A 12,110-nucleotide genomic window follows, 5' to 3' on the forward strand; every position below is an offset into this window, starting at 1 on the left:
TGCGGGTTGAAGAAATGCAGGGCGCTGATTGGTTGATTTGCTAGTAAACGAGCACATTTGTTGCGCGACAAGTTGTGAGCTTGATGAAAAACGAGCAACAAAGCCAAAATTTGTTGCTCAGAGTAGATCCGCGCTCTACTTTTCGCAACAACTTTCTTCAACCCGCAACAAATGTTTTTGTTGCGCGACAAGTTGATCATGCAAGGTGAAAAACGGGAGATATCGACCCAAACTTGCAACGAAACAATGTTGCGCGCCAAGTTGAGGGTTTTTGTATCTCGTATTTCGCCGCCTTTAGTTAAAATGGTTTACCGTAGGAGGTAAGAGGCCCTTCCAGGAGGATGGGGAGGAGGGTGGGGGAGGGGCTTTGTCCCTTATTCTCGGGGCGGTGCTTTGTCAATGTTTCGCAATGCTGTCGGAAATATAAAGAAAGGGAAAGGATGTAGTTTGTCGCGATTTCACTTTAAGTGATGTCGCTACTTTTCAGGCCATGTCGCTTGTCGGAATTTACCCTGGCAGAGCCTCATGTAAAATTCAAATGAACTCAGTGCAAGGCAACCCCTGGGTAACCTGTGGCGCAAGCAATGAATTATGCACAAGAGTATCCCATATATGACATACCTACCCACTTCGGCAAAATCTGCGAACCAACTGCGGGCCTGGAAAGATCATAAAATCCAAGATGGCAGAAGCTGTTCCGGACGATGACGTTACATTACCGAGAGGTTTGTAGTAAATTGTGTATTTGTCATTGCAATATATAATCTTAGCACTTTATTTCGATAAAGGGATAATTTCAGAGAGGGACTTGTACGTTATTTTGTGCCCAAAGTGTGTTTTTTTTGCCAAAGTTTGAGTTGGACGGGGGATTTATTCAAATTATTCAGTTTATTCTTCCCATCATACATAGAGGTACATACACAAGAATGGCCTAGACCAGAAGCCTGCCTGTGGGCAGAAGAGATACATGTGTTACAATACAATATGTAGCAGAAATCAGTATTAATTTTAATGAAAAAAACAAAAAGATACTATTTCTTCGCTATTTCTGTATTAAACCAATTTAGTCTTTAATTTGTCTGCCAGTGGTCTTCGACTTGTTTTGTAAAGAATTAGGCTTTACTGTTTATTTTGTATTGCTTCTAATAATTTTCTTTTTTCAAAGTCTCAGCTACTACATAACGCATGCTTGTTGATCTTTTTGAAGCTGCCGTCAACAAGATGATCAAAGAGATGATTCCACATGTGCGGGTTTCAAATGATGCACGGGAACTTATTCTTAACTGTTGTACAGGTTTGTAGGGTTATTTATCAGATCAATATTGGCCTAAGCCGAAAATACCATAATACTAAAAAAAAAAAAATTGAATAAGCATTGTTTTTGTTTGGGGCCATTGTAAGTCCCAAGAAAAACTGGAAACAATGCTTATGTAAAATTTGGGGCACAAACAAAGAGTATCATGGTATTTTCTGACTCTGTCAATTGTGGTTCAGCATTGTCTGTACTCTTACACAGGGGTTTCGTTTCAGGCCGGACGCCGGAGGCAACGTCCAGTTGTTTGACATGTAACGTGCAGTAGTTCACACACGAAATAGTATTTTTTTAAGTGTGAAAATCGATTTTTTCCATTTATTTACTAAAGAAAGACTTGACCCTTATTTTACTCACTTAGTTGTGTAATGCATACCATCGAAAAAAAGAGAGATAATTCCTGTCGCACACATGTATAATAAAATAATTATTCATCATTCCCAATCCCTTCCCCCCTCCCCCTGCCAGCTATGATAACTGACCCAATCTCGACCCCAGAGCTCTTCTCTTGACTGAGGGAGAGAAGAGCTCTGGGGAACCCTGAAACAAAGTGTCTTCTCATTGGTTTTTGTGAAGAACAAATAAAAGTGTCTCTAATTGGTGCATTTGTGTTAGCATGAGGTGTGAGCAAGCGCCGTAAGGTTCAAATAGCCAATATTTGGCTATAAGAACCCTACGGCAAATGTTCTCCTACATAGAGGTTGCCATAGCCTTGTGTCGATCTGAGGCTCTGGTGACGAGAATGTAACTGACCAGACAAGGTCTCTGACAACTGACCCTGACCTTTGATCAGAGAGCATCTGTCCGTATCAGTCTTTCTCACCTTTCATTTGTACATTATCTCACCGAAATGAAAAGAATAAGCGATTTTTTTGCGCAATCGGCGAAGAAAAGACAAGTTGATGGTAAGTGTATTATGTATCTAAGAATAATGATTAATCCTAGATCTGCAGCACTTAAGAGAGAGCTATTTTGCCGCAGCTTTGCAGGGTCCTCAGACTTTTTTAGTCCGCATAATAAACAAGCATGAAATAGAATCACTCGGTGCTAGACTATCTTCTGCTTTTTTGATTTGCCCTAGGCGCAGCAGGTGATTTGTATTAATTTAATGTTTACGCTTTCAATTATAATTTGTAAAATCAGGTTATAAGCCCTGGGCTTATACAACTTCGTAAGGGGTTTTGGGTGGGCTTATAAACGGAGGGGCTTATAAGCGGAATAAAAAAAAGGTTTTGAAATGAGCCACAGCAGTGTTGATGGAAATACGTTTTTAATTCATTTAATTAAATTAAATTTTCAAGCCTCATTATAAATCGAATACATTTAAATTTTAGGAACAAAATCAAAACTTAACAACGTGAATGTAACCGGAACGCAACAAACTGGAAGCTCAGAGTTCATCCTCGCTGTCATTGTTAAAAAATTTTAATGTCTAGTCGAACAGCGGCGAGGCTTCCTGCACTTAATTCTCTTCGTTATTATTGTTCCGCTATCTTTCCTAACTTTACATTTGAAGTAGTTCAGGGTTCTGCAAGAGCACTTAGTATTAAGAAAACAAGGAAAACTAAAGGGGGGCTAATATCCGGGGGAGGTTATAACCGGATGAATTTTCACCGACACTGAGGTGAATAGTTGTTTTAGTATATACTAAAACAGTGAGATAATATACACCACAACAAATTAATTTGGGACATTTTGTTCACTTGTCACGGATGCAAATCGGGACGCCATTTTTTCCTGAGTTGCTCGGAGGTAAATAGCATAGGATATCCGGAGTTTGACGAGCCAATCAGGGCGCACGTTCAACGCTATCCACTGTTTTGGTATATACTAACAAGGGATATTCGGAGTTTGAGTAGCCAGTCAGAGACCACCTTCGGCACTATCCACTGTCCTAACAGATACTAATTAACAATAAGTATTCTACGAGGGCACGCTGGATATGAAGTGATAGATAACCAACGAGGCACATAGCTCCGAGTTGGTAAATTAATAATATTATATCCAGCAAGCATCGATTTCTGCCTTGGTCAATTCCTGTCCAAAATATCTTTTGTCTGCCATTTTTTCTCAGAGCTGCAAAAATGTTTTCAGTTTGCTTTATTGCTGACACACTCCTTGACCATATTAGGTACAGCAGGTATATGAAATGATAGCCTGTGTTCGGCAAGCCATTGAAAATGCTGGAAATCTGATGTTGGTAGTTCAGTTTTCAGTAATAAGTATTGTTGCTTTAGAAAAGGCTAGGACTCAGTAATTGTTGATTTAAGTGTCAAAGAATGATAGCAACTCTTTAAGTTTAAGTTTGTTGTCTTATGCAGAATTCATTCATCTGGTGTCATCGGAAGCAAATGAGATATGCAACCGTCAACTGAAAAAGACTATTCTCCCGGAACATGTCTTCCAAGCTCTGCAGGTATACATGTAGCCTAAAGGCACTGTACAATAAACATGAAGGAAGATCTGTGGACATAAGTTTGTTAATCCCGTGTAATATTAACATCAATGTGCTGTTTTCCATAAAATGGACACTGGTCTGCCTCGGTGGAATTAAGAACTGAAAGCATGCAGGCCAGGTTGGATTATGTTGCACGGCATTGTAGCCAGAAGAAAATGAAATAATAACAATGATGGTCTTCATTATCCATCATCATCACCATCATCATCATCATCATATCATCTATCTTCTTCACCATTTATCACTCAGTAAGTCATAATTATGTAATATAATATTAGATTAGCAGATTTTTTTATCATTTGCTGCCAGAGTGTTTCTACTTAAGTTCGTAGAAAACATGAAAACTTGAAGCTTACAATAAATAGTACAATAAACTCGTGAATTTGCGCGGTCTGGAATCGTTATGAGATATAAGGCGAGATTGCTGTCATCATTTTGTTAGCAAACGGGACTTTGGGCATGATGCCCAATGAGTTTGCCAAGCAGAAAGGTCTCTGATGAGTCCCTTGGTCGGGATGAAACAATGTTTGTAAGACTAACCACGAACAATGTATTTTCACAGGTAACTGTCAACTTTATTACAATAAATAGTGTTTATAACTACATGTAACTCTTGTCTGTGTTTCTTTCCAGGGTCTTGGTTTTAATTCATACATTGAAGAAGTTAAATCAGTTCTTCAAGAGTGTAAAACTCAAGCTGCTGTAAGTTGAAAAGCTGGCTTTATTTTTGAGTGTGGTCCAATACACCCACACTGTTTACAACAGACCATTAACTACTGCAAATACCCCGTTCATTTTGTCTTCACTATAAGACTGAACTAGTTGTAAAGAGGAGTGAACTTCATTACTCCATGTTTACGTGGTAGGGGCATGAGGCCTTACTATCTATATGGTCCACACAGACCATAAAGAGAAGTGAACTGTCCTTAAACTGCATGCATATCATCCACAGAACTTGCAGTACTGCACGTTTAGATGGTAGGGGCATGAGGCCTTGTCAGTTCAAGTTTACGGTCCATACAGATCCCCTATCAGTGTGGCGGTATTGGACTTGTATCTTGGTTTTCGATTGTGTTCCTTCGAAGCGTCCAAAGTTGATATTTTGTTGAAATTTGTTTTTTGTAGAATAAAAGAAGGGCAAGCACACGTTTGGAGAACCTAGTAAGTTCAGTTGTTTGATGTTTTCTATTGAGTTAGTACATGTACATGTATTACTGTAGTTTTTTTCGGTTATAAGGTGCAGCACTTTTTCTCAAAGAAATTGCTTGTAGGCTCCAAATGTGATCTAAACTCAAGGTGCGCCTTAAAGCTGAGTATCTTCTAGCAACAAAACTCATGCAGGGATGATTCTTGGATCTATTGCCTCCATCTTGTATGTTAAACTCGCCACAGTCTTCCCCCTACTGTGATACCAGAATGGTGGCCTCACACCAACAACAACAACAACAACAACAACAACATCAACAACATCAACATTCATGATGATGGCCTTCAATTCTTAGCATTGTACATGTACAACAAAAACACCAGCAAGGAAGTAGTACTAATAACAGCAGGATTTAAAGGTTTTTCTCTAAATTCTAGTTGAATTTCCTTCTGCCACTTTTCTTGACTGTCTTACACTACAATCTTCAGTTGAGACAGCATAACTAGCAATGATCGAGTTGAACCCAATTCCTCTATTTGAGATGCGTCTTATAATCAAATATTTTGTTGAGATTTTCAGTTTGACATAAATTCCATCAAGTTTGAAAGTTAAAGGTGCATCTTATAATGGAGTGCGCCTTGTATCCAAAAAACTACAGTATACCTGTCCATAATAAATTATATTTATATAAACACCAATGTAATATCAAGCGAGCTTTCCTGGGAAAACATGTTATCTTCATATGTGAAAAAATCACTGTTGCTATGGCTACATATAAAAATGCGGCTTTTGATGCCTTTCGTGAAATGAATTAGTATTTCATTTGTGTTTACTGATATATAATAAAATAGAATATTACAGCTTGGAGATACGAAATTTCTTTTCAACACTCGAAGAGAAATTTCGTATCTCCGGGCAGCCATGTAATATCCTCTATTTATTATTACCATGTAATAATAATAATAATAATAATAATAATAATAATTACAGTAATAATAACAACAATAATAATAATAATAATGGGGGCATCAATCCTATGGAGTGAATGTGTTAAGCAGTCCAAAAACTACCGTAAAGACTCGCAGATATACCGCACTCGCAGATAAGCCGAACCCCGAGTTTAGCAACTCAAATTTTGGAAAAAAAGTTCTTCATGAAAAAAACTCGAAAGAAATCCAAAGTCGAGACCATGAAGTGTTCTGCTGTCTTCATCCAAGGCAAACTCGCCAACAATGGACATCATGTCCACCACTTATGACATATGATTGATATTATTCTGGTATTTGTTTACAGGTATTTCTCCATTCAAGGAAGTTTTTCCATAGAATTTTGCGCGTAAATTTGTTGTTTTCTTGCATGCACTGTGCGAGGCTGTGTAACCAGGCATAATATCGGATGATGGAAGACTGGACACCGAAATTCACAGCACCTTTCCCAAATGGTCTCGCAGATAAGCCGCACCTACGATTTTGATCGCAAATTTTTGGAAAAAAGGTGCGGCTTATCTGCGAGTCTTTACGGTACTTGTAAAATTATTTTTTGGACTGATTAACCCATTCACTCCTAGGAGTGAATCACAATTTGCTTCTTTACTCTGATTGGCGAAAGAGTCCTCCCGTCATTAGTACGTTGTAAATATCAATGTGTGCAGTTTACATTATAAACAGTTTTTGGTTGCCATTATCTCCTTAGGGAATTCCAGAAGAGGAACTGTTAAGGCAACAGCAAGAACTTTTTCAAAAGGCGAGGTTAGAGCAAGCGCAGGTAAAGTGTGCTTAACATGAGCAATGATCCAAGCTAGAGCACTGGTATTAATTTTCTCCATTTCCGTGGACAGAAGTTAAGAAAGCCACTAGTTACAGTCTTTAGAAAACAGATGCAATTTTCTTGTCAATTCCAAGCCGCTTCTTCAAATATAAAATTTACACTATCACAAGGAGGAGATCATGGGTTTGATTCCCACCCAGCTCAGAGATTTTTCTCTGTCCTTGGATGATGCACAAAGAAGTTCCTGATGCTGTTGATGAGCAAAGGTTACTTCATTCATCACATTCACAGTAACATTAAGCCTCACTTGATTTTTGTCTTTTACATTATGCACACTACTTAGGATAACACATTTATGCTGTCATAAGTTCTTCACAATCGTTCCTCATTGTTCACATTGTTCAATGTGCCTGAGCAACAGCTGTATCCTATGCCTGATTGGTATTCGTGGCCTTGAAGTAATGCCCGCTTGCAGAGACTTAAATAAATAATCTTTGTATTTACGTCTCAAGGTTATTTAGCCTAGCACGAGTGCTTTACTTATTGGGAAGACAAATCAACTGAAATCAGTTCAAATCAAATCAAATGTTGGTTTATGAGGAGAGGGGAAAACTGGAGTACCCAGGGAAAAACCTCAGAGTAGAGAAGCAACAAACTCAACCCACATATGGCGTCGAATCCCGGAATTGTTCCTAGGTCACATTGGTGGAACGCGTGTGCTCTCACCACTGAGCTATCACTGCTTCCATTTTCTCGCTCTTTGGTTTTGTTTGCTTTGTTTGTGTGCCTGAGACAAATAACTTCAGGATGTCTTTCTCTGCTGCCAAAGCAGCATCTTGGGGACACTTTGTGACGTTAATTATCTGTATTTTAAGACACGAGTGATGTTACATGTAAAGTTGGGTAGAAGAGCAAGGGTTCACTTCGTGACGGTTATTAAAATCCTTGTGAATCTAGTTCCTTGCACTTCTCGACATATCTGGCCAAAGCAGGTCAGCAATCAGATGCGCGAACGACTTCGATACATCACAGAAATTGAAGGTCTCCTATATTAGCTATGATCATATGGTATTAATAGACTGGCAGAAATGAAAGCTTCTCCTCGCAGGGTTTGAACGAAAGATAGAGACTAACAAAACACATACAGGTTGAAAAAAATCTGACTTGGAATTCCTTTTATAAAGAACTGACCAACCGAGTCAAGTTTAGTCTTTGTCAACGGTTTTGCAATCTTCCCAGGGGCAGAGCGCTAGTTAATGAAATACAAAATGGTGTCTTCTAGCAGAGTAACCACGCCACTATGCAATCTCGCTTTTGCCTCTGACGGAGAATGTGGTCACACAACAGCACGCCCAATTAATATTTGATTGCAGGGGCTAAAAATTTGTCCCCGCCTGTGGAGTTCAAATGCTTGAACGACTATTAAAACAACTGGAGTATTCACATAATCCCCTAAATATTTTAATTGGGTTCTGTAAGTATGTCAGTTTTACAAAACAACCCAAGAATCACACATTGTGTTCGTTGATCCTGTTTATAGGCTGAACAAGAACAATTCCAACAAATGCAACAAGCACAAGCGGCTGCCTTTCAACAACAACAACAACAGCAACAACAGCAACAATCCCAGACACTGCAGCCAGGCACATCAGTTGTACAACCTTCCGAAAAACAGAAGCCATGAAAGAACTTTTAAACTTGCTCCATCCTACCCCACCCCTATCCCTTACAAAAGTAGACCTTTCCCTCCCCCTCGCACCTAGTTTATGTTTCTATTTTCGCATCCTGCCACCCGTGCCCCCTCTGTACAGTTTGTGAATAAGTTGTTAGTCAGTCACTCTTCCCTTCCACCTACATTTTGTTCGTAGCCAGCCACGCTTCTCACCTGCAGTTAAATTTGTAGATAATTGCTCAGCCTGTTACCCCTCCAGCCTAATTTGCATAAGGTGTATGAGTTCTTCGCCTGCCACACATCCCTTCCTTGTGCAGTGTGTGCATTGGTTTTTGGCCTGCTGACCTCCCATTCCCTATGCAGTTCTGTGGGTAATTCGTGAGGCTGCAACTCCAATTCGATCTTTCTCGTAGAATGTTTATTACAGTTACCGATGTTGTAATTCGCCACTTTATTTTATCTAGTTTTCTTTGCGGGAGTTATAGAATCTCTATGTTAGATACCTATTACTGTTATTATGGTAACCTTTAAATTGTATAGAGAAGTTACAAGGGCCCAAAATACTGCCTCTCGTTCACTTTTTCAATTAATGTTATCAGGACTTCTTAAACGAGAGACCGTTCTTGTGGGAGCATTGTTTTCCGAAATATTCCTTGCAGCCCGAAAACAAGAAAATATTTTGACGCCTTGAAAAATTCAGATACACTTTTACTTTTTGCGTTTAAGCGTGAACGGGGAACAATTCGGAAAACGTTTTCGCAAAAACTTGTTTTAGAGATAAAAGACATCGAGTGGGCTGCTTTAGACTTAAGATAACTGTTTTTTTTTCGTTAGTTTCAGGACAGATGGATTGTTTTCTAAACAATCTTTTAAATCACCGTCATGGGAAAAGTATACAATATTATCTTCAAATTTGAATGTGCAGTGAAGAATGATACTCTGCGTAAGGCACATTTGTTCGATTCCCAGGAACAGAAGGCAATAGTCTTTGTGTCGATGACGTCCCTTACTCGTTTGGGTGCTTGTTTTGCATGAAGTAAACTTTCAGATTCGCATCTTTCGGGAAATCTTTGCTTAAAACTCATGTTTGTCATTAGCGCATGATCGTCGTTTTTTAAAATTGACGCTGAATATTGGAAGTTGTTTGAAAAATTGAGCCCGATTTAGATGGTAATCTAAACGCTTTTTCCATACCATCATTTGCCACTTTTTTAAGGGCTAATAGTTTGTTGATTAGGTGATTATCAAAATGCATAGTCTTAAATTTGATAGGGGACAGCTTAGTGTGACAAGTTCTTTTAAAGGCCCACCTTCAACAGACAGGCTTTTCGACCGTTTGTTTTTGTCATGGAAATTTGCATTGCTTATCGTAGCGATCTGATTGGATGAATTTCAGCTTTGGTGGGATTTTCATATATGAAAATTGTTCCACTGCACGCAATGCCGGTCGGTTGAAACGAGTTAGGGGCGAATCGACCGCAATCCAAATAAAGAGTAACTATTTTGAGATACGCCTTGTATCCTTACAGTTGTGCTTACAATTTTGTCACAAGATAAAAAAGACCTACATGCAAAAACTTAAAGAAAAATCTTTTCACTCTCATATTTTCCGTTATTATATACTTCAACACAATAACGCGTTTCTGATTGGTCAACAACGAATGCATAAATAGGTTATCGAATGCAATACGGAAGTTGCTATGGAAACACATTGATGAAGTAATTTTGTTGAGTATATAATTAATTAAAAAATTTTACGAACTTGCTCGTGCATTCGTGATTTATGGTCACTCGTGAGGTTTTGAAGTTCGCAAATGTTGTACTCGCCGCCGACTCTATTTCCGGTTGCATTTCAAGACATCCGATCCTCTAGTGTATGTTCGTAGCTCTACAGCACTGGAAGCGCGCAGGCTCTTAAGACGGGATTGATTATAACAATGCTCTCTTGCATATGCAGAAGATACACACTGAAATTTACTCTTGAGACAAAAGGAATCGTCTCGAGGGTCTGAGAAAAAAACCCACATAAATCCTCATTTTCGTTTGCATAAGTCTCGAGATCATTCTTTTGCTGTTACGAGTTGAGGCTTAACTTTAGAATAACGTGGCTACGCGGCTTCTCTGTTAGGCGGAAGCCCTCAAACTGTGGCTACGCGACTAAGTGGCTACATGGCCACGTTCAAACAATGGCAAAAGCATCAAAAAAATGTAAGTAGCTACGTAGCCACGCTACTACGCGGCTCAGCATATTTGCGGCTCCTCGCTTTTTTTGACGCTTTAAGAGCGAGTTATACCCTGAGGGTTTTAGCCATTGACTTAATAACTAAAAAGAGGACGTCTCTACCTAAGGAATTCCCTGACACCACCATATCCGTGCGTGACTTCGACAGAAAAAACATGACACCAAATACTAATTCTTGCTTACTGGAGGCCGGAAAAATTCGATTCTTTCGCCATCCCTAAGGATACGGCTTACATTGTCAGCGACAAGAGAGGAAAAGAGAGACATTGGTCCGTGTTGAGGCAAGTTTAGGTTGTCGGACTAAAAATCTGGAGTCACGGCTTAAGTTTCTTGTTCGACTTTTCGGCACTGAGCTCATGTAAGTAACGAGGGTAGCTTCAAAAGGAAGTGCGTCGGTGGGTGATTGAAGCGAGCGACGCTGCTTGTATTGCTTGTATCAGCTAATGAAAGTAAAGGAACCGCCGCTGGTAGTTTGGAAACTGATTAGTCGAGCATTGGCCCATCCATTTGACGAAGGTGGCTTGACCCTTTGATTCCAAGGAGTGATCAGCATGTATTCACAGGTATTGAGAATGAACATAATTATCAGCTTAAGGTGATTCCCTAGTATTGCACTGCGCATCCTGTTCTGCGCATAACACAGTGTAAGCCCCGTTCGTATTCAGGCATGGCTAAGAGGCTTTATGGTCAAATTTCATGGCTCTTTGTCTCACAAGTCTCAACGGATATTTCTAAACAAAACAATGTTTAAATTTAACCATAAAGACTCGTACCAATGTGTGAATATTGATATATCGAACGTGGCCAAAACATTTCAAAATGCCGACCTTTCGTGAGGGAAAGCTCGCTAGAAAGAAGAATGGCCGTTTTCAGAGCACAGCAGTAAAGAGCAAAACAAGAAACGTTTTGGACTCTCACAAAACAAAAAGTCGAGTGATAGCCTTGATAATGCTAAAGAAGATTTAAGTCCGACTGTGAAAGTGAAACCGCGCTATCGGGGAGACGTGTTGTCGAGGGGTCGAGCTTGGTTTGCTTTCTGTTTTCTCCTAAACGAGGTTGGTGACCTATCTTTTTTTTGGCATAATTTTATTCTCTTACTCATCTTCTTTGCGCTGTAAAAAAATTACAAAAAGTTACGTCAGAAAAAAAAGTTACAGGAAAGATAGTATTCGTAGCCATCACTCGTGGACACAAAATTGTCTCCTCGAGATCACGCACCCGAAGAACATTTGTAGTCAGTGCCTTTTCAAGACTTGTGCCTGTGCCATAAAACAAACATTAAATTATTCCTTTTGAGCAACACAATTCACCTGTTTTGTTATTTCAAGAATTACGTCAAAGCTGTGCTTCCTGTTCGTGCAAAACGTAGCCTGAACCGATGGAATAAACTTGTCCTTGATAGATGAAGGCGCAATGATTAAATGAGTAACTTGAGCAAGTTATGTCTCTCAAACGAGCTTGGTGACCTACTTTTTTAATTGCACATTTCGAGTCACCATAATATAGGGAACA

At 39.4% G+C, this 12,110-nt stretch overlaps 1 protein-coding gene across 1 annotated transcript; it reads left to right on the forward strand.

The window, feature by feature from the left end:
- Positions 1-668: 668 nt before the first annotated feature.
- Positions 669-10,120, forward strand: LOC138049563 (protein Dr1-like). Its single transcript, XM_068895902.1, has 7 exons — positions 669-725; positions 1,208-1,294; positions 3,634-3,728; positions 4,404-4,472; positions 4,896-4,931; positions 6,610-6,681; positions 8,225-10,120. Exons 1-7 carry the CDS (start codon positions 683-685, stop codon positions 8,366-8,368), a joined length of 546 nt encoding a protein of 181 aa, XP_068752003.1. The 5' UTR covers positions 669-682; the 3' UTR covers positions 8,369-10,120.
- Positions 10,121-12,110: the final 1,990 nt, after the last annotated feature.

This window comes from Montipora capricornis, chromosome 5 (genome assembly GCF_036669925.1).
Source record: "Montipora capricornis isolate CH-2021 chromosome 5, ASM3666992v2, whole genome shotgun sequence".
Classification (NCBI taxonomy): domain Eukaryota; kingdom Metazoa; phylum Cnidaria; class Anthozoa; order Scleractinia; family Acroporidae; genus Montipora; species Montipora capricornis.

Bases quoted from the DNA above. Each gene is read 5' to 3' on its own strand.
- LOC138049563 (XM_068895902.1), top strand. From the start codon at position 683: ATGGCAGAAGCTGTTCCGGACGATGACGTTACATTACCGAGAG. The intron at 4,473-4,895 runs GTAAGTTGAAAA...TGTTTTTTGTAG, and splicing joins AGTGTAAAACTCAAGCTGCT to AATAAAAGAAGGGCAAGCAC. The intron at 6,682-8,224 runs GTAAAGTGTGCT...TCCTGTTTATAG, and splicing joins CGAGGTTAGAGCAAGCGCAG to GCTGAACAAGAACAATTCCA.